Source organism: Onychomys torridus, chromosome 5 (assembly GCF_903995425.1).
Source record: "Onychomys torridus chromosome 5, mOncTor1.1, whole genome shotgun sequence".
Lineage (NCBI taxonomy): Eukaryota > Metazoa > Chordata > Mammalia > Rodentia > Cricetidae > Onychomys > Onychomys torridus.
The window spans coordinates 51,276,290-51,295,918 of NC_050447.1; the positions used below are offsets into that span (position 1 = coordinate 51,276,290).

At 51.8% G+C, this 19,629-nt stretch overlaps 2 protein-coding genes across 4 annotated transcripts; one reads left to right on the plus strand and one right to left on the minus strand.

Moving 5' to 3' along the window:
* Nucleotides 1-1,465: 1,465 nt before the first annotated feature.
* Nucleotides 1,466-13,440, minus strand: Vps9d1 (VPS9 domain containing 1). 2 transcript variants are annotated; one of them, XM_036188008.1, is made up of 15 exons: nt 13,229-13,440; nt 11,931-12,006; nt 10,291-10,383; nt 10,041-10,203; nt 7,919-8,030; nt 7,768-7,830; nt 7,335-7,387; nt 7,148-7,235; nt 6,899-6,984; nt 5,897-6,381; nt 5,097-5,226; nt 4,626-4,831; nt 4,247-4,343; nt 2,847-2,951; nt 1,466-2,333 (listed from the first exon to the last, which is right to left on the minus strand). In XM_036188008.1, exons 1-15 carry the CDS (start codon nt 13,325-13,327, stop codon nt 2,240-2,242), a joined length of 1,950 nt encoding a protein of 649 aa, XP_036043901.1. In that variant the 5' UTR covers nt 13,328-13,440; the 3' UTR covers nt 1,466-2,239. The 2 variants fall into 2 exon arrangements, with proteins under 2 accessions (XP_036043901.1, XP_036043902.1); XM_036188009.1 differs by having other exon boundaries at nt 10,291-10,380; nt 13,229-13,363.
* Nucleotides 13,441-13,463: 23 nt separating this feature from the next.
* On the plus strand, nt 13,464-19,087 carry Znf276 (zinc finger protein 276). 2 transcript variants are annotated; one of them, XM_036188011.1, is made up of 6 exons: nt 13,464-14,114; nt 14,981-15,284; nt 15,528-15,574; nt 15,663-16,109; nt 17,526-17,604; nt 18,842-19,087. In XM_036188011.1, exons 1-6 carry the CDS (start codon nt 13,910-13,912, stop codon nt 18,927-18,929), a joined length of 1,170 nt encoding a protein of 389 aa, XP_036043904.1. In that variant the 5' UTR covers nt 13,464-13,909; the 3' UTR covers nt 18,930-19,087. The 2 variants fall into 2 exon arrangements, with proteins under 2 accessions (XP_036043904.1, XP_036043905.1); XM_036188012.1 differs by having other exon boundaries at nt 17,526-17,572; nt 18,842-18,926.
* Nucleotides 19,088-19,629: the final 542 nt, after the last annotated feature.

Below are 19,629 nucleotides of genomic sequence, written 5' to 3' on the forward strand. Positions count from 1 at the left end.
CCCAAGTCAGCCAAGACACAAGTTTTTGTTTGTTTGAACCTTTATTTTTATGTGTATGGTGTTCTGTCTGCATGTAGGAAGTGCTGATGGGGGCCAAAAGAAGGCATCGGATCCCCTTAAAACTGGAGTTACAGATGGTTGTGAACTGCTATGTGGGTGCTGGGAATTGAAACCTGGTCCTTTGCAAGAGCAGTGCTCTTAACTGATGAGTATCTCCCCAGCCTAGCTGAGACAAGTTTGTGACTCACTGGCAGTTGGACATGGAGTTGAAATCTCCAGTGTGAGACAGTGAAAGTTGGCACCAGCCTGTTCATTCCTGGTGCTGGTGGGAAGAAACTGCTAGGGGCTTCTGGCCCATTCCTACTCCAGAGGTTTCTTTCATAGATCAAGTGCCCTAGGAACTGGGTTGCCCTGCCCAGGCCAACTTGGGCCCACCATTTGCTTCTGGTGTCATGGTCCCAGGTTTCTTTCTTTTCCTTCCTTCCTTCCTTCCTTCCTTCCTTCCTTCCTTCCTTCCTTCCTTCCTTTTCTTCCTTTCTCTCTCTCTCTCTCTCTCTCTCTCTCTCTCTCTCTCTCTCTAAGACTTATTTATTATGTAGACAGTGTTCTACGTGCACACATCCCTGCAGACCAGAAGAGGGCACCAGATGTCATTACAGATGGTAGTGAGCCACCATGTAGTTGCTGGGAATTGAACTCAGGACCTTTGGAAGTACAGCCAGTGCTCTTAACCTCTGAGCTGTCTCTCTAGCTCGGTCCAGGTTTCTATTCACCACTTGCAGACTAGACTTTGGAATCAGCCCACCAGGCTGAAAGAGGCATGTTACTTATTTCTTTGTGGGGTCAAAAAACTAATTACCTGCAGGTTTAGAACACAAGTGTTTGATAAATACCCAATAAATAAGTTACATACAACCTTACTCCAAGAATCTACAACAACCCCACTACCACTTCTGGTGGTCTGGGACTGGAATGCCACCTACCTCCTTCCAGCAAACCCAGTTGCCATGGATATTTCCTTTCCTGGGTTGGGCAGCTTGACTCCCTGGAAGATGCTGCCTGTGCTTGGATGCCTACATCCTCTTAGGGCCCCACTATAGGCACAGGGCATCACTATATGTCCTACATGTGGAAGTACAACCACTACAGGGAATTCCTATGTGTTTGAGTAGGATAAAGATTCCCAGACACCTTCAGGAGACTGCTGTAGGCTCAGAACCACAGTAGTGACTTAAGCCTAGCCTCCTAATGATACCCTGCAGACCTTTGCTCTCCGAGAGTGAGGTCCACACTTTCTTTGCTGCGAAGAACCCTAGGAAGACCCTTCTGTGCAGAGGGTCTGGGGGTGGGCTGTGGCCCCTCATTACCCTGTCATCTGTGATATCTGGGAGACTGGCAGAGAGAGGGTGTCTGTGTTGCCTGAGTTCTGCCTGCCCAGTGGGGTCAATGAGCAAGTCACATGGACTTAGATGGAGTAATTTCTTTATTTTAGGCTGAGTTGGTGCAAACTTGGGGGCATATAACAGTCAGGGCACTGACCCTTGGACTCTGAAATTGGAGAGGCTGTACAGCTGTATGTATTGGCCAGTGTCCTGAATGTTCATTGTCCCCAACCAAGGTAACTACAGAGCTGGATGTCCTGGACCTCAGTAGGAGAGAGGCTCATATCCCAGGCATGGGCAGCAAAATGATACCTGGGGCAGCAAAAGCGAGCAAGGTAGTTGCTGCCTGATAAATAAGCAACACAGCCTTACACTACCTACACCCAGTCCTCTAGGGTAAGGGTAAAGCTCTTGTTATTGACTAACAAGAGTCTGGCTCACACAAACTTTGGCTGTCTCAGGAGATTGGAGGGGTACAAAACCAGATTGCCCTGGCAAGACTCCCAGTAGCCATTTCTGTGTTGATGCCCCAGTAGGGGCAGTGTAGTGTCCATGAGAACAGGCTGGGGCCATCTAGGTTTACTGGAGGCCCACCAGTGTTGCAGGCTCCCCAAGGAACAGCAGCTATAGATTTCTCCTATTCGGTCTGAGAGGCAGGCCAGGACAAAAACAGGTCTGACTCAGTCAGCCATGTCCTGCTCAAGAAGGGGCACTATCCTAGACCTCCAGGACAGATGTGTGGTTAGGAAGGTGGGAGAGAGCTACAAAGAGCCACCACAACAGACTGGCCCCAAACCAGATATATAGTACAGTGTGGAGGTCCTGTGGCTCCTTTGGTCTGTGAGATCCAGCCACCATTACTTGTCCAGCCGTCCCTGGGACAGAAGTTCCACATAGCTCAGAGCACTCTGCAGTGATGTCAGGCAGTACCCTTCTTCTCCAATTAAATACCTATGTGGAAGTAGGAAAGAGATGTGTTACCTGGAGGGGACAGATGTACAGCCTAGTCCTCTGGAAGGCAACATATTCCCTACTTGCTTGGACAATGATGTGGCCACAGCTAAGGTTAGGGAGCTGGGTTGGAAGAGGCCTTTCCCCATGCCAGACCTGGTCCTGTTATGCCCTGCAGTTTGCACTGCTCTTTCTCAGGCAGCTGCTGCTCAGGGGGTACCCTTTCCCTCTGGTCTAGGGTCTTCTGAAGGCTATGGAGCATGCTAACCTGGGTGCCTGTGCACAGGTGCATCTCAGAGAGCTGTCCAAAGGTGATGGTGGGGTTTCAGGCCTCCCTCGCAGTTCCCACAGCCTATCACAGCCACTGCTTTAGGTGTGGGGGTGAGGTTCCCTTGTCCCTCTTGCCACAGCCGCTCTATTCCCAGCTCTTCCCACACCCGGGGAAGCCCTTCCCCACTCTGGGGAGTGCATGTCAGTCTCCTAGTCACCTACTAGCCTGGGGCTCCTTCCTACCCTTCGTGAATGAATTCCTCCAGGGCTGCACACTCTGACACCAGTTGGGGGAGGCCACTCCTCAGCACCACGAAGGACAGGATGGGCAGCAGGTCATCAGCACCACTGCTGGGCAAAGACAAAGCCGTCAGTGGGCCTAGGGCCAAAAGGGACATTCCTGTACTTCCACCTCCCAAACAGCACAGGAGACCTCCTGGCCATGTTAAAATTGGGCCCAAATAGCAGTACCAAAGTCAGGATACACCACAGCCTCTTCTGACTTTCTAGTTGGCTGTGGTCTCACACATTTTGGGGGACTTAGGAGCACATGGCTAAGACTGGAAGACAATCATCTCTGCAGTAGGCCCTTTGGGCCCACCCCAGGAGAGGTCTATGCACACTAGTTAGGGTACACATGAAGAGCTTCTTGGAAGAGCATGGGGACCAAGAAGCAGGGAGGCAGCTGGAACCCAAGGCTATGGCTTGGGTCTGACCGTTTTCCCATGGGCCAGGGAGGTTCCACACACCAGCTCAGTGTCCTGCCACCTACAGGGACATGGCTGCCCCCTGTTGGGGGTGGCTTGGGTCAAAGCTGTGATTTGCAAACATTTAGCCTGGGAACTCTTTTATAAAATGAGTAAAGAGGGCAGGCTCTGGGATGAGGATGAAATAGCAACCCAATCTTAGAGTGGGCGAGAAACATCTGCCCCTCTCTCCCTTGGGTTGAGCTCCTCGTGGGTGACCTCATACTTGATTCTGACATTTACTTGGGGGACTCGAGGTGCAGACCAGGGTAACAGCCCCTTGGTCTTCAATGACTGGTGTCAAGGCTGATCCTGGTCCTTGGGACAAGGTGGCAGGGTCAGAGTTCATGCATGAGCTGTGGGGGACATTGACTCCAGGTCAGAGGATGCAGTTACAACTGAGTTGAGGAGAGTTGGAGGTAAGCTCAAGCATACCAGAGCCTAAGGCTGTATGGCTTAGGTGGGAAGAACCTGCCCTATCTTGGACGTGCAGGGAGCCCCAGTGCTACATCAGTACAGGAAAGGGGCCTCACTTTGGAAGTGCTCCTTTCATGCTTCCTGTAGGTATGCACCCGGGGGTCCAAGCAGGCCTATCTCAATGGGTAGTTCTCAGTCTCACCAGGTTAACCAGGGCCCAGGATCCCAAGGAGCCTCGAGCCTAGTCAGAGGGCACTGCAACTACCACTCGTCCAGATGGACGGGAACACATGGCTGAGGGGGGAGCCCTTCTCCTTGCCCTGTCTCAGTCCAGGGTCTCTGTAGGAATGAGCTGTTCTCTGCAGTGATGTAATCTGGGGCTGCTGAGTGAAGCAGGGCCACCAGGGTCCTCTTTGGCCAGTCACAGGGCAGGCACGCATACTAGTATACCTCTAGGTAGCGTCCTCATTCTGGACTCACATGGCAGCAGCAGGGGGCTGGGATCCAGCCTCGGGCCTGGCCTCGTGGGCACGGCAGTAGTCCTCTGCACAGATGCAGATGACACGAAGAGTTCGCACTGTGGTACAGAAAAGCGACTTGAGTGGGTGTGATGTGGTGGGTGGAAGAGGGGTGTTTAGCAAGGGCAGGAAGACCGGAAGGGCCTGGTGTAAGGGAGACTATGCCGTTTCCTATATCAAGGGGTCTCTTGGTATTGCCCAATCTCTCCTGATAATGCAGGATGGGAGAAAACTGAAAGGCACCGCCCCATATTTGCCTAGTGACAGGTCTATAGGCTAGCAGGGAAGGCACATGCCCATCTTCCACCTCTCAAACCTCTGGGCCCCTCAGATCCCCACACCTATGCACTCCAGCTTCTTCTGGGGGCAGCTCTCCAAGACCAGCAGTCCCAGTTCCTGGGCCGCAGTGCAGTAGGGGTAGGTGGAGGCTTGAGCCTCAGGGACACGTGGAAGGAGCTTGGCAGGGATGCCAAGGGCTGTAGGGGGTGCATTCCTGTACAGATCCATGCTCCTGCTCACAGCAGCCTCCTGGGTACGGTGCACGCTCCTAAAGCAGAGAGGCCAGGCTCAGCCACCATAGAGACACTGTTCCGGAGACAAGCAGGGTTGTGGCTGGGGATCTCTGGAGCTCAGTCCTATGAGAGCTGCTCAGGTATTTGAGCAAACAGCCCCACTGTCCCTAACTAGGGAAGTGGGCACAGCCACCTACAAACTTTTAACACCCAAGGATAGCCTTAGGATCAGACAAGCCACTGGGAGACTGGGGTGGAGACTCCAGCTCGTGGGGATGGTGAGCTAGGCTGGAGGCGTACCTGTAAAGGGCTAGCAGCAGGGGCCACAGTGGGGAGAAGAAAGGCTCCTCGATGCAAGCCAGACAGCGGTCTTTGGAGGTGGCTGTATTCAGGCTTTCGAAGGCCAAAAGAGTCAGCGAGAGCAGTCTATCTGCCAGAAGCAGAGTTGGGGATGTCGAAATGTGCTATTACCTGCCTCCACCTCTCTAGAAGCTCTAAGTTCAGAGTCAAGGTGCCCTGTTCCCCAGATCCAGCTTCTGTGCAACTGAACTACAGGGAGCATCTAGGCTTGGGGGAAGGGGTGTTGTTCTACTTAGTTATTTCACTTGTTCAACCTCCCATACCTATCCCTTGCCTATCCTGTGTCATATGACCTGGGGCCAGGTCTTAGCTCTTCTTCGCTGGGGCTGACTTGGTCATACACTGCTCCCATGTAGCTAAAGGGTCTGCTGAAGAGAGGGGATAATGGCCCTTTTCTGAAAAGGACTGGCTCCTAAGTCTACAGAAACCCCAGGAACTTTAGAATAGTAAGGTCCCAGGCTGTTGAACCTTCCTCACTGGTTCACAGAATGTCTAGAAGCCTTGCGGTAGGCACAGCCAGACCACCTTATGATCAAAGGCTGTGCCAGGCACCACATCCCTGACTCCCATACCAGCTCCACCTGGGGACTGGGATGGGCTAGGGCCTGCTCTTCTGGCCTAAATGCTTGCTCCTATAGATGGGGTGGACACAGGTCTTTGCTGTCCAGGGCAGCAAGTTGCACTTGAGGGCTGGCAGATACAACTGGTGCAGCTCCTGGGTTGGTGCCCAGCAGGCTCACCAATGGCATTGTGAATGTCCTTCACTGTGCTCTTCAGACATTCCAGCAAGGGCTCCCTCTTTGCTCCTGGGGTGTGTGGCTCAGATAGAGCCACAAACTGTTCCAGATCCTCAAAGGAGCTGTCCTTGTCTGGCAAGTGGGATGAAGCATCGACCAGAGGTGAGGAAGGCCCTGCTGGGCTGCTGTCTGCCTCTCTGTCCAGGGGGCCTGAGTGAAGTGTGGGGATAGAAGGTGTGGAAGGAGGTCCATCCAGAGATCGTGGGGCTGCACTGGGCTCTGAAGGGGAGAGCATGCAGTAGAGGCTCTGGGAGGATCGAAGTCGCCGGCTCCCAGGAGCCAGTAGGCCATTGGCTTCTGGGGGCAGGGAGCAGCAGCCTGGTGCAGGCACAGCACTGATGGCAGCCCGGCTCACAATAGGGTACAATGCGCTGTAGACTGCACACTGCAGCTTCTTCAGGAGCTGGGAGATTGGGTGATCAGGGAGGCTGCAAGGAGAAGAGCAGGCAAGAAGCAGTTGGGCCCTGAAGAGTCTACCCAGGTGGGTAATTGCTATACCCACCCATTTTTCTCATCTCCAGCAAACAGTGAGCACCACAGCAGCTACCCTCAAGGCCAGGCAGGGCCTCAGTCTACTTTTTCCCCTTAAGCTTAGAAATCTGAGTTCAATTCCTATTAACTGACCTCAGTCACCGGGGCCTTATGCCCTCATCTGTGATATTACTTGTACCAAAATTACCACACTATGAAAGGTTTCTGAGAGATAACTTCTCTGCCATTTCCTATGAGAGAATATCACAATTAAAGTGTAACCTATCCAATCTAGAGAAGCTAATGGAAGCCAACAAAACCTACCAGCACAAAAGGCCCTTCTGCAGGAGTTCCCCCCCCTCGCCCCCCAGGTCTCTGTAGCCTAGCCTTTGTAAGTAATCTCCTTTCTTTCTCACCCCTTCCCCATCATCTAGCAAGGAGAACCCCAGGCTGGCAGATGGGCTCTATGAATACCTGAGCAAGTGGGAGACCAGGCTGGTCACTACTGACAGGTCCCCTGGGCTCTGCTTCAGCTTGGCTCTCCAGTGCTTTGGCCAGTCCTGCAGGACAGAGGACCTTGGAGGAAAGCACAGTCGGATCTCCACAATGAGATGCCCTGCAAGGACTGTGTGAGGTTGCCCTGGGATGTGGGAAGGCACCAACTCCTAGGGGCCCATGTGCCCCCATTCTGCCATTCCTCCGGGTGGACCCAGCAGTACTCACATGGTCTTGCTCATATTCCAGGATGGCAGCATAGAGGGCTCGCTGTTCCCGCTCCTCTGGGGTCAGAGCAACTTGACTGCAGAACCTCCTGGGAAAGAAGACAAGCTGGCAACAGGGACAGACTTATGGGCGCAGGAAGCCCTTTCCAGGCCTCCCAGCATGCCTATGAGACAGGGAAGAGATGCACCTGTTGGCAGCCTCCTGAAGGCGCAGGCGGCGCTCCTCCATCTTCCGCTGGAGCTGGGGTAATAGAGTCAAGGGGCCAGTAGTGTCTGACCTGAGTGGACATGCACCCTTGCCCCATGCCTCATCTGCTCCATACTCCTCTAATACCCTTGATGTCCCAAGAGCCTAGGTAAGTAAGGCTGTTTCTGCCCTCTAGAGATGAGTCTGGTACTGAACAAGGCCAGGAGAACAGCCATTAGTTCAGGAAGGGGCTATTCCCAGGAAGGCAGACGAGCCTAAGGAGAGCCTTGGGAACAGTGTAAGGGTTAATCTCCTGCTTCATTGCTGGGAAGGCTTACAGTCCCACACTTACCTGGCACCTGGTCCCTTCTCCCTATGCTGCCCCTTCTCCACCCTCAGCTCAAGACCTCACTCTTATCACTCCTTAAGGATGCCGTCTCTTCTCTTGCTTTGGCGATCACCAGATTCTCCATCATCTGCCGCTGTAGAGACAGGGTCTAAGGAAAGAAGGAAGAAGTAAGGCCCCGTTCCCCAAGGCCTTGTTCCTTCCCTGACCGGCCCAGTCCCTCTCCGGGCCTTGCTCACCAGTGATGTCTTCTGCATGGCCTGGCTGGGGTCCAGACGAGCCATCCGGGCCTCATATGTGGCTCTCAGCTTCTGGTTCTGTAAGGAGGCCTTCTCCAATGGTGTTAGCTCTCTAAAAATAGGGACAAGCTGCTGTCCATGCACAGAAAATCCAGGAATGTTCTAGTGACCTGAGCAACCATCCTTACACCCCTCTTGACCTCGTTCTAAGACCAAGATGAAAGAAGATGGTAATGAAGCAGGAAGAAATGCAGAAGCGGGGGAGGGCAAGCTAGAGGTCTGTTGCCAAAACATGGGTATTAGTAATGCTAGAACTCGGGGCTTATCAAGAGAAGCAGGACATCTGCAATAACATGGAACTGGAAGTTACTACAGGGTTCCAAACAGTAAGATTCATTTGCAACCCACTAAAGGGAGAGATATGTCTATTCAGTAAAAAATCGCAGCATGCCACACACCTCCCTGCTTTCAGAGTTAGCAGACAGAAGGGTATGGAGAAGGCTGAGGAGGACAGACTCCACCCTGAAGCTGATGTTTGTATCTGCCCCAGTGCTGAAGTTGCACCCACAGACAAGTGGGGCCTGAGGAACCTGGCGGGTAAAGGAACCTTTGCGATATATGGTAAGAAGGGCCTGATTCATCCATGTTGGGTTCACTGAGTATCCTGCATCTGTGTCCTGGTATTTTTTCATTAGTGTAGAAAACTTTCTGCTGTTATATCTTCAAACAATGCCCCCTCCCAATATCATTCTTCTCTTTCTAGAACTTAAAAAACCATGCTAAGCCTAACATGTCTTTCCAATTTTTTTTTTTTTTTTTTTTTAAACTGAGGATCAAACCCAGGGCCTTTCGCTTGCTAGGCAAGCGCTCTACCCTGTCTTTCCTATTTTATGTCTTGTTTCTGTGACATCTGAATTTTAGCTTTGCCTATTTTTTTCTCTTTCCATCTGTGTCTCTACTCTGTTATTATAAACCTGTACACATTTATTTGTTTGTTTGTTTTGCATTTTTCTGTGTAGCCCTGGCTGTTCTGGAACTTGCTCTGTAGGCCAGGCTAGCCTCAAACTCACAGAGATCTGCCTGCCTCTGCCTCCTGAGTGCTGGGAATAAAGGCATGTGCCACCATTGCCCAGCCCCCTCTCCTCTTTTTGTTCTTGAACTTGCTATATAGTTAAGGCAGGCCCTGACCTCATTATTTTTTCTTCTTTTACCTTCCAAGTTCTAGAATTACAGGCATATACAGGCATATCCCCTAGCCAGGCTAGCCACAAATTCAATAGGGTGGACTTGAACCTGTGATCTTGATTCACCTGAGTACTGGGATTACAGGCAGTAATAGGGATCACATCCAGGGCTTCATGCATGTTAGGGAAGCACTCTACTACTAAGCTACATTCTCAACTATCTAGTTTTTATTTATTATTATTACTTAATTTTTATGTGTATAGGTCTTTCGCCTGCATGTATATCTGTGTACCATGCGTGCACCTGGTGCTCAAGGAGAGCAGAAGAGGGTGTCAGATCCCCTAACTAGGTTTGTTTTGGTTTTTTGGTTTTTTTTCAGACAGGGCTTCTCTGTGTAGCTTTGGCTGTTCTAGAACTCACTCTGTAGACCAGGCTGTCCTAGAACACATAGAGATCCACCTGCCTCTGCCTCCCAAGTGCTAGGATTAAAGGCGTGAGCCACCATGCCTGGCCTCCCTCACTAGTTTTAAAAAACAAAATTCAGCATTGTATTTTGATTTATTTTCTATTTTATTTTCTATTTGCTGGCTCTGACTTTAAAGTTTCTTGTTTGGGTGTTTTCAAACTTAGTTTTGTAAATACTAAACAAAGCTCCGTGTTGTTTGACCTGTGCCTGATAACTACCTGAAGTCTTCACCAGTCTGTTCTGTAACCATTACCTCATCATTTCTGTTTCTGTATGGGTATCTTTGTTTGCCACTAACTTTTTGAAGGATGAAGGTAATTTCTTCCTAACAGAATCTGCATCTGCTCCTGTCAGACAAGGGGTGTATCTACTCTGGGAGCCACTCTGACTAACTACCCAAGGGAAGCTCATGTTTGCTCAGCCTCCAACAACCCCCACAGCTTAGCACACCTTCTGTCTTGTCCGCCTTACTTCTTAGAGCTTTGTGATTCTGCCACCTGCAGTTTCTGGAAGATCTCAGGAGGCAGGAAAGGGGAGAGTTTCCCTCCTTCATCCGAACACACTCGGCGGTGTCTGCTGGTGGGCAAGGGGATGGGAGGAGCCACAGGCACAGCTGGCTTCAAGCATGTTTTCCCTGCAAGCCACGTATAGCACCCTGGTCAGCAGGCTAGGGATCATCCCACAGAGCAGCTACCAAGAGCCCCCTTCTTTGGGTACCCACCAAGTTTGGTAGCTGTTGACTGGGCCCGTTCCAGACACTGTTCAGCCAGCTTCAGCATCTTTGAGGTCTCAGGGGGCACAGTTTCCCCAGCTTCTAGAGAAGGAACATGGGGGGCTGGTTACACTCCTTCCACCATGACTCACATTCTTACTAAGAACAAGGAACTGTAAGTTAGGCAAGCTTACCCTTATTCATTTCACCATGGCTCAAAACAATGTGCACACACGACCGGCGGCCAGCCATCGGACTGACTCTCGCCATGCAGCCTCATGGCTACTGCACAGACACACGGGCACCCCAGACTCTCCGGGCCCGCCACCTCCTAGCCGCCTGCACCACAGACTTTCCCCTGCAGACGTTGCAGTGAGCACTTCCACCCCTGACCCCACGGGTGTCTGTGCTGCTCTCTTCTCTCTTATATCAGCAGATACATCTTCTCCTTGTACTTTGCCAAGTCCACCCAGCTCCTGGACCCCTTACAGCAAACTCCTCATAAACCCCATCTTCTCTTCATTCCGCCTCCATTTTAGCATCCAATTCCCTGCACTGTCCTTGCCCAGCCCTACTTTCCCAAAGATGGCAAGGCATTCGAACTTTTTTCTATCCTCTGGGATATTACTTCCCATAGCAAGGTTCCTCCTGCTAGTTCCTCAAAGACTTGAGGCGTCAGGACTCAGCTGAGCTTACTTGCTCCCCACTAGCTCTCCCTAACTATGTTCCTATGTCCAGAGAGTTGCTTGTATCTCAGACTTTATATGTTTACAGTGGAATTCTCTAATTTTTTTTTTTTAATTCGAGACAGGGTCTCATGTAGCCCAGGCTGGTCTCAAACTCCCTCTGTAGCTGAGGATGATCTTGCACATTTTTCTTTTTCTTTTTTTTTTTTTTTTTTGAGACAGGGTTTCTCTGTGTAGCTTTGGAGCCTGTCCTGGAACTCCCTCTGTAGACCAAGCTGGCCTTGAACTCACAGAGATCTGCCTGCCTCTGTCTCCCAAGTACTGGGATTAAAGGTGTGTGCCACTACCGCCTGGCGATCTTGAACTTCTTATTTTCCTAAATGCTAAGATTTCCAACTTGTGCTATCACATTAGTTTATGCAGTGCGAGGGACCAAATCCGGGGCTTTATGTATGCTAGGGAAGCACTCTCTACCAACTGAACTACATCCCTAGCCCCACAGTGGAGTTGACGATTTCTCTCCTTACACATAGAGTTGTCCATCATCTGTCTGCAGCATCCTCACCATCAACACTAGCAGGGCTAGTTGGTTTCTGCTTCAAGATACATCCAAGGTCTTTGCTCCTCCCAGTGCTGGGTAGAGCTTTGGCAGGTTCCCAAAATGCCCTTCCAATTCTACCCAAGCGGTACAAAGCACAGCTATAACTACTTCCTCCTCTCAGACTTTAAATATACTTCTGCTGGCAATGCCTTACTTTTGTGTCGCTCACTCTTCACTGCCTTGAGGCAGTGTCTTAATCCAATCAATCTATGATCTACCCCCTAGCCCATAATCCTGCCCTTCAATGCCACCATGTTACATTATGATATTCCATACTAATGATAATGACGAGGGTGGAAAGAAACAGGAGACCTCCAGCTTTGGGGACCATCCTGAGAGGAGAAGCAAGTCTGAAGGCATACCTGTAGTGTGTTCCACATCTTCCAGTAACGCCTGGGAGATGTATTGAATGCTCCTCAGGTATTCCATGTATGCCTCCTGTATGCAGGGAAGAGAATGGCAGGGGTCAGGCTAGCAGATGGAAGTGCCTACATCATGCCTGTCAAGTGGATGTGGAAAACACAGGATCAACAGTGTCTGTTCATTTTTGAGAGACTTCTAGACTTCAGTGATGGTCTGTCTAGGACAGGGACTATTCCCACTGTTTGGACTTGAAGGAAAAAGTGTTTGCTTCTGAGAATAAAATCAGGGAATTTCTTCCCACTTTTGCACTAGGGAGTTCCCCGCTGGACACATCCCTCCTTTCCCTGCCTTACTCTCCAGCACGTGAAGGAGCTGCGCTTCAGTCAGGAGGCTTGGTAAAGCAGCCTCAGCAGTGACACCATTTTCCACTCTGTATAACAAAGTCCCCTTCCTGTGCAACTCAAAGATCAGCAGTCTTTCCATGTCTTACAAAAAATACTTCCTGAAAGTCTAAGGAGAGAACAAGGGCTCATCTCTCAATCTCACTTTCTGGCTCAGAGTAGAGCATCTAGTTGAAAGTTTCAACTGTGTGACCCCTCTGCCCTGAGGTCTGTGACAGCTCGGGACAGAATGCACTCTACTATGTGACTTTAATTAACACTTCAGAGATTAGGATAAAATGGATTTCAGGTAGGATTTTTGTCTTGTGAGGAGAACCTGATGTCCTAGAAAACCAACTCGGGGAACTGGACAAACACTGATTCTTCCTCTCTAAGGGTAGCTCAGGGTGTCCTGGCCGGCTCTTCCACCTAGTTGCCATCCTTTTAATTAGCATTCATTCTCAGTGACAGGCCACACCCCTTCTGTGCCGGTGTTTCTTTACAAATGACCTTTGAAGGCAACTGCAAACAGCAGCATCATGAATGAGCCGACAGCCCGTCTTTTCTGGATTAAGTCTGCACAGTGTCTGTCAAGAATACAGACACAGACAGACACAAACACACACACACACACACGTCTGTCATCTACATCTTGGAGGGCTGCTTCACAGGTCCTTTGCAAACAGAACCACGGCTCTATTTCCCCCGACTCATTGAACTGATAAACCAGAGACCAAGTGCCAGTTGAGCTGTCCGAGGTCCCCGCAGAGCGCCCACAGCCGCCCGGCCGAGAGCCTCCGGGCAGGGTCCCAGAGCTGTCGCGCGCGTCGGAAGCGCGGATCCCTTCACACGCCCGCCCTCGCCCACCCACTGGCCAGTGCCTCCCGGACCTGCTGCCGCGCCCCTCCCAGCCTCACCCGGGGCCGGTTGCCGGTGTCTAGCTCGATGGCCCTGTTGGCCAGTTTCATGGCGCTTTGCAGTGGCTTCGCCGCGCCGTCCCCGGCCGCAGCGGCCATGGCGCCGGGCGGGGGAGGCCGCGGCGACAGGGGCGGGGCGGGCGCCTCCGAACCGGAACGTGGAGTGCGCAGCTGAGGGAGCTGCGGGAAGCGCACACTGCCGGAAGGGACCCAGACACACTTCCGCCTGCCCCGCCCCGCCGCGCAGACCTAGGTTTAGAGATTAGAAGGGGCCGGGTGGGTCTTGTCAGCTATTCAGAGCGTACTTGCTCCGAGTCTCGACGAGAAGATTGGTGGAAAGAACCTCGTTTTGCGCGTTTCTGTTAAGTGCCACAGCTCGTGCCTCAGTCCGTGGTAGTTTACCCTCCCGGCTGTCCCTGCTTCATGGGCCTGTCGAGAGTTCTGAGCGACCCTAGGAACTCTGGGCTCTCGACACAACAGCGGCCACTGTCGCTCCCGGGCCGCTCCTCACTTCGCTCCACCCCTCGCTTCGGCCCGCTCACATCGCCGTGAAGCGAGCGGAGCCGAGTAGCCGGGCGGAGTGCAGCCGAACCGTACTGAGTAAGAGGAGTCAAGTCCAGTCAAGCAGAACCCGGTGGGCCGAGCCACACCGAAGAGCACGGAGCTCAGGCGGCCGCCACCATGAAGCGGGACCGGCTCGGCCGCTTCCTGTCGCCTGGGACGGCTCGGCAGCGCGGGAGTTCGGGCGGCAGCTGTGGAAGCGGTCGGACTCGGGGCCGCCCTTCTCGCACTGGCGGAGCGAGCGCTGGCGGGGCGGCGGCGCAACTCAGCTGGGGCTCGCCGCGCTCTTGCGCGGACACAGGCGAGGACGGTACAGACGAGGCAGGTGGGTTCCGGGCGTCCTCTGGCCCTGATGTGAGCCTAGCGATTCTGACTCTAGTTCCGGAGGGCCTGGGTTCTCTGACTTCTACTGCAATGACTTTTGGCCAGACAGCCGATCTTTTCTTGCCCTGTGTCGCTGCTATTTAGTACTTAAGATTTGAAGCCAGACAGGTGTGGTTTCAGGTCAGTTCTTCGTGCTGTGTGTACTCTTAGGGTAATTGCTTAACTTCTCTGAATCCCAGTTTCTTGTTGGTTAAAACAGACCCACAACCTGTGATGAGAGCTAAGTTCCCTGTGTGGCCGAGAGTTCGTGTGTAAGCAGCAGCGGTTAGGGTGACAGCATCAGTGTGTATCACATTTGTGACTACTCGAGAGTGACTTTTCTGTGAGTGCTGTCTTTAGTCCTAGTGGCTGGCAATGAGGTGGTGGCGTTGTCCATATTCTGCAGACAGGACACCTATGGAAGGACAGTCAGTCAGTTTCTTGAGGCACCACTGGGGCACATTTTCAGAATCAGGATGTGTGAGCAAAAGTTACGTTTCATCCTGGAGGCATCTGGGGTTCTTTGAAAGGAGCTGGGCACAGTGGCATATGCCTGGCATCCCAGTCCTTAGAAGGCTGAGGGAAAGGATTATGAGCCCCATGCTGGGCTACACAGTGAGACCTCAGCTCAAAAAAATTTGAAAGATTTCTTGACAGTATCCCTTCCAAAGTTGTATGTTCAGTGAGGAAGGCCACCTCCTGAGCCCTGCTGTTAGTGTGTTCAGGAAGACCAGGGAGGGCATTTCTCTGCTTTAGGTGCTGGGAGGCTAGTGGGAAGTGGTCCTCACATTGGGAGTTCCTTACTGTCACATTTGCTTCTTTGCTCAGGAACAGGCCGAACTTTTGCCATGGGGCACTGTCGCCTCTGCCATGGGAAGTTTTCCTCACGGAGTCTCCGCAGTATCTCTGACAGAGTGCCTGGGGAGACCTCAGAGAGACTGTCCCCAGGGGAGCGTGTCTTCATTAGGGACTTTCAGCGTCTGCTGGGTGTTGCTGTGCACCAGGACCCAGCCCTGCCTCCGTTTGTCTGCAAGAACTGCTACACCCAATTCTATCAGTGCCACAGCCTCCTCAGGTCCTTCTTACAGAGAGTCAATGTCTCCCCAGCTGGCCAGCGGAAGCCTTGTACAAAGTAGGCCCTTGTTGGATTTCTTGGGACCTTCAGGGGTCATCGCCATGTGTCCTGGCAGTGACTTGTCGGGCAGCCAAAAGCCAGTATAAGCATCTCATGGTGCTGCAGTGGCAAGGTTTGCAGAGGTTTGAGGGTGAAGGGCTGTCAATAGAAGAGAGGGAACAGGGCTGCTAGTGGAGGGTTCCTGGGGAGGTTTGTGACCTTGGGAGCCTCCTAAACTGTGGCCACACTGATGCTTTGCAGGGTTGGTGTTCAGCCTCCCACAGTGGCCGAGGAGGGAACATGTATGGGTGAGTGCTGTTCATGCCTGGGTGGGCATTCCAGGTTGGGTCTAGTGTTAGCCACCATGAGACTGACATCTCTGTTGATTCTCCTCAGCTGATCTGATCACCTCGAGCCCTCGGTGTCTGCACAGCTTGGTGGGCTGGGTACATGAACATGCAGCCAGCTGTGGGTCTCTGCCCAGCCTTCAGAGGACACTGTCCTCTGATTACTGTGGCATCATCCAGGCTGTGTGGGGCTGCGACCAGGGCCATGACTTCACCATGGACACAGACTCCAGCTGCAGAGCTCTCTTTTTGGACAATGCATTAGCAGTGAAATGGGCATGGGGCAAGGAGATATCACCACGGCTGGCCCAGAGCTCAGAGTTAAATCCCACTGGAGCTGCCTCTCAGCTCTGCCAGACCAGAGAAACCCAAGTTGGATCTGAGACCAAGACACTACCCAGTGTGGATGTGGCCCTGTTGTACTCACATGGAGACTCTGTGGGACCTGGGATAGGCCCCTATACTCAGCCAAACTTGGCTCCCAGTGAGGCCCCAGGTAAGCAGTACCTGTGGCTTATGCTAGAATAGGATTCAGTATCCTGTCCAAGGTTGTCTTCAGCAGAAAGTGGATGTCTGTATTGTTTGGGACTAGGCCAGGGTATAGCAGAGGAAGCTGGTAGGAGAAGATGGGGGTCCAGCCTCAGTGCTTTCCCGTAGGAACTGTGGCTCTTTCAGTACTTAAGAATAGGATAGTCCTACTAGCCTGTCTTGACTTCTTGTTCCTTCACAAGCAGGCCTCTGATTCAACAGTTTCTGTAATGACACGCTCATCTGGCATCCGGTCTTCCTCTAAGCCTGTCCTTAGACCACAGGGTACTGGTTGTTCTTGTATGCTGAGGGGACTGAGGGAGAGAGAAGAATGGGGTTATTGTCTGCAGGACATGGAGGCAGACAATGAGGCTGCTACTTTACCATAACGTGGGCCAGTGTGGTAGCCTCTTCTGTTGACTGGCCCCTCTGTGGGGCTTGGACCCCACCCACATGTGCTGTGGGTTGGGTGCAGCTATTCCTAGGCATTGTGTTGGGAGAGTTGGAGCCAGCTTCCTGCCTGCCTCTTGCCTTCATATATTGGTTTTCATGGCCACTTATGGGTACTCAGCTGGTTCCCACCTACAAATCCACATTGGGGCTCTTTGAAAATGCAGGAAAGAGGGTTGCCAAGCAATGTGGTGCACACCTTTAATCTCGGCACTTGGAAAGGCAGAGGCAGGCAGATTTCTGTGAGTTTGAGGCCAGCCAGGTCTATATAGAGTTCCAGGACAGAGCCAAAGCTACAGAGAGAGAGACCCTGTCTCAAAAAAGGCCCGAGGGCTGAAGAGATGGCTTAGCAGTTAAGAGCACTTGCTGCTCTTGCAAAAGACCTGGGTTCAATTCCTAGCACCAACATAACTCCAGTTCCAGGGGTCTGAGGCCCTCTTCTGGCCTCTGCTGGCACCAGGCATATACACAGGCAAAACAGTCTTATACATTAAAAAAAAAAAAAAAAAAAAAAGCAGGTACCCCTGTGGTTCAGCTAGAAATAAAACAGAGATGGACTCCAAGCAAGGCCCTAGGAGGACGTCACAGACATCTTAGAATGTGGTCTTAGAATGCTTGGCTTTATACGGTGTCTGTACACCTCTTTTGATAACAGCAGCCTTTAAACTGTTGTAAACTATCCAGAGCGGGCTTATTTTCACCTCGAACAATAACCTGAATCCGAGAAAGGTTGGCTTGCTGATGAGGCACTTCCTGTTCCCTTGGACAGAGACGGGCATAGTGAGTGTGGGGTGAGAATGGAGGAAACTGAGGGAAGAGGCCTTCTGGCCCTCATAAGGAAGGCTATGTCCTTCGCCAGGGACAGTGCCTCCTTATAGGTGAGGCCGTTTCTGTGCTCAGGGTTAGTAACCAGAGCCTCTTCTTTGTTTCCCAGGGCCACTGGGTGAGAAGCAGGCTCCACCTCCAGCCCCGGATGACCGGGTAAAAGACGAGTTCAGTGACCTTTCTGAGGGGTGAGAGAAGAGCGGGTGTGAAAAGCCTAAAGCTTCTCCCTCAAAACTCACACTCAGCCCCCAGAGCTGCTACCCTTGCTTGGCATGCTCGCCTGCCCTCCTCAGAGGTGGGGAGGAGAGGAGTGGCCAGGGCAGTTCTGAGGCCTCTGGCTCCTGACTTGGCTTTCTGGTCCCAGAAGCTCCCAGATGAAGACTACTGCAGGGAAACACAGTTCTGGGATTGCCTCCTTTAAGTTGCTCCAGGGTTGGTCCTTTCCCGTTACCTGTCTGCTTCCTCTTTAAAGGCTTTAGTCTGTGCCAGCTCCAGGGGTCACTAGAACAGAGGATGCTAGATTCAGGCCTTTGGACAGTGATGTTGAGACTTGGAGTAGAAGCCCTGTGTAGGGTGAGGAGAGGACAGGCCTCCCTAGGAAGGAGCATACCAGGGTCTGTTAGCTCTGGGCTGAGAACCACTCAGTTGGTGTTTACCTCTTGGTGCTCACCCCTTCTATCCTGCTCCATGGCTTAGACTGGGGTGCAGATGCACCATCATCCAAATAGGGAGGGACAAACTAAATTTTGGTTCAATTCTTGTGAGGACCAGGTGTATCTCTGGGCTGTTAGTCTGCGTGTGGCCTCAGGCCTAACCCCATCCAGATAGCTGGTGGCCTGTGGAGAACAGGGCTGTTAGTCTGCGTGTGGCCTCAGGCCTAACCCCATCCAGATAGCTGGTGGCCTATGGAGAACAGGGTGTTAGTCTGCGTGTGGCCTCAGGCCTAACCCCATCCAGATAGCTGGTGGCCTGTGGAGAACACCTTGGGCTTGTTAGACTACCTGTTTGCTGCTCAACACAGGCCAGTGATTCATGGTTTAGGGTGAAGGTCATAACTGTTGTTGTTGTGAACTTGGAAATGGCTAACAGCTTGCCTATGTTCACAGTTAATGGGTGAAACAGTTCCTTTCTCAATCTGCCTTTAAGTCTTCACACTCCCAGGCTGTAAATAAATAAGCTGTTTTAGAGTTCGGGGTGCTGGTATTAGCAAAGAGTGGCTTACAGGGAGGGAGGATTGCTAGCTTGTTTGGTTTGAGTGAGTCTGGCTGGTCCTTCCTGTCAGGACATAGACTAGAGTTGGGGATCTTAGATTTCTTAAGCAGCAAAGCCTGGGCTATGGGGGCTGTAGCACCTGAAGACAGGAGGTCGTTTGGGCTGTTGTTCCCCAGGTCAGTGCTTTGCTGACAGCTCTCTCATCTTTCCTAGAGACTTCCTGAGTGAAGATGAGCATGAGAAGAAGCAAAACCCGCAGTCCTCAGATGAGTCCTTTGAGCCCTGCCCAGAAAAGAAGTAAGAGTATAGCCCTGAGTAAGCATATGACGCCTAGAGTGATGTTGTGCAGGTTAGCCTGGGTGCACATGGGAGTCATGAGTGTTTAAAAGTGGGATAGGGAGGCTCATACTGGTCTCAGTCCTTTACTTTGGCGCCATCTCCCAATGCCAGTGAACATGGCAGCTTCTTTTTTTTTTCTTTTTATTACACTTTATTTATTCATATGTGTGTGTGTGTTGCACATGGGAAAGTCAAAGGCCACTTCCACTGGTTGTAGGTATCAAACTCAGGTTGTTAGGCTTGGTGGCAGGTGCCTTTCATCTGCAGAGCCAGCTCAGTGGCTTATAAATGAACCAGGAGGTCTGTTTGAAAGGCCAGGTGAGCAACTGAATATGACAGGATTCCCCTTGACCTTTGGCCACTCTTTTGGTGGGTTGGGGACCTGGTCTAAATGTGTATCACATGGCGGCAGGCAGCCCTGTTGGTAAGACACAGCCCCATTGTGGGGAGTACTTTAGTGGTTCTTTTCCAGTCCTGTTCCTAGTGTGTCCCTTATCATCTTCCTGGCCCTGCTCTAACTGTTCCTTTTGATCCAGGACCAGGCCCCTTCTCAAGTCCAGGAACTTAGCCTTGTGACCATTTTCAAGTCAGCCCTTGGCTCTGATTTCTTTGTCCATCCTTTGTTAAGCCTCTTGTGTGGCTTTCCCCTTTCTTTCTCCAAA

What these genes read in the sequence shown, in the direction of transcription:
- Vps9d1 (XM_036188008.1), bottom strand. Translation starts at nt 13,327, where the DNA reads ATGGCCGCTGCGGCCGGGGACGGCGCGGCGAAGCCACTGCAAAGCGCC. An exon ending in GTCAACAGCTACCAAACTTG is followed by an intron (nt 10,204 to 10,290) that starts GTGGGTACCCAA and finishes CGTGGCTTGCAG; the next exon opens with GGAAAACATGCTTGAAGCCA. An exon ending in CCATGCAGAAGACATCACTG is followed by an intron (nt 7,831 to 7,918) that starts GTGAGCAAGGCC and finishes TTCTTTCCTTAG; the next exon opens with ACCCTGTCTCTACAGCGGCA.
- Znf276 (XM_036188011.1), top strand. Translation starts at nt 13,910, where the DNA reads ATGAAGCGGGACCGGCTCGGCCGCTTCCTGTCGCCTGGGACGGCTCGG. An exon ending in GGACGGTACAGACGAGGCAG is followed by an intron (nt 14,115 to 14,980) that starts GTGGGTTCCGGG and finishes TTCTTTGCTCAG; the next exon opens with GAACAGGCCGAACTTTTGCC. An exon ending in TTCAGTGACCTTTCTGAGGG is followed by an intron (nt 17,605 to 18,841) that starts GTGAGAGAAGAG and finishes CATCTTTCCTAG; the next exon opens with AGACTTCCTGAGTGAAGATG.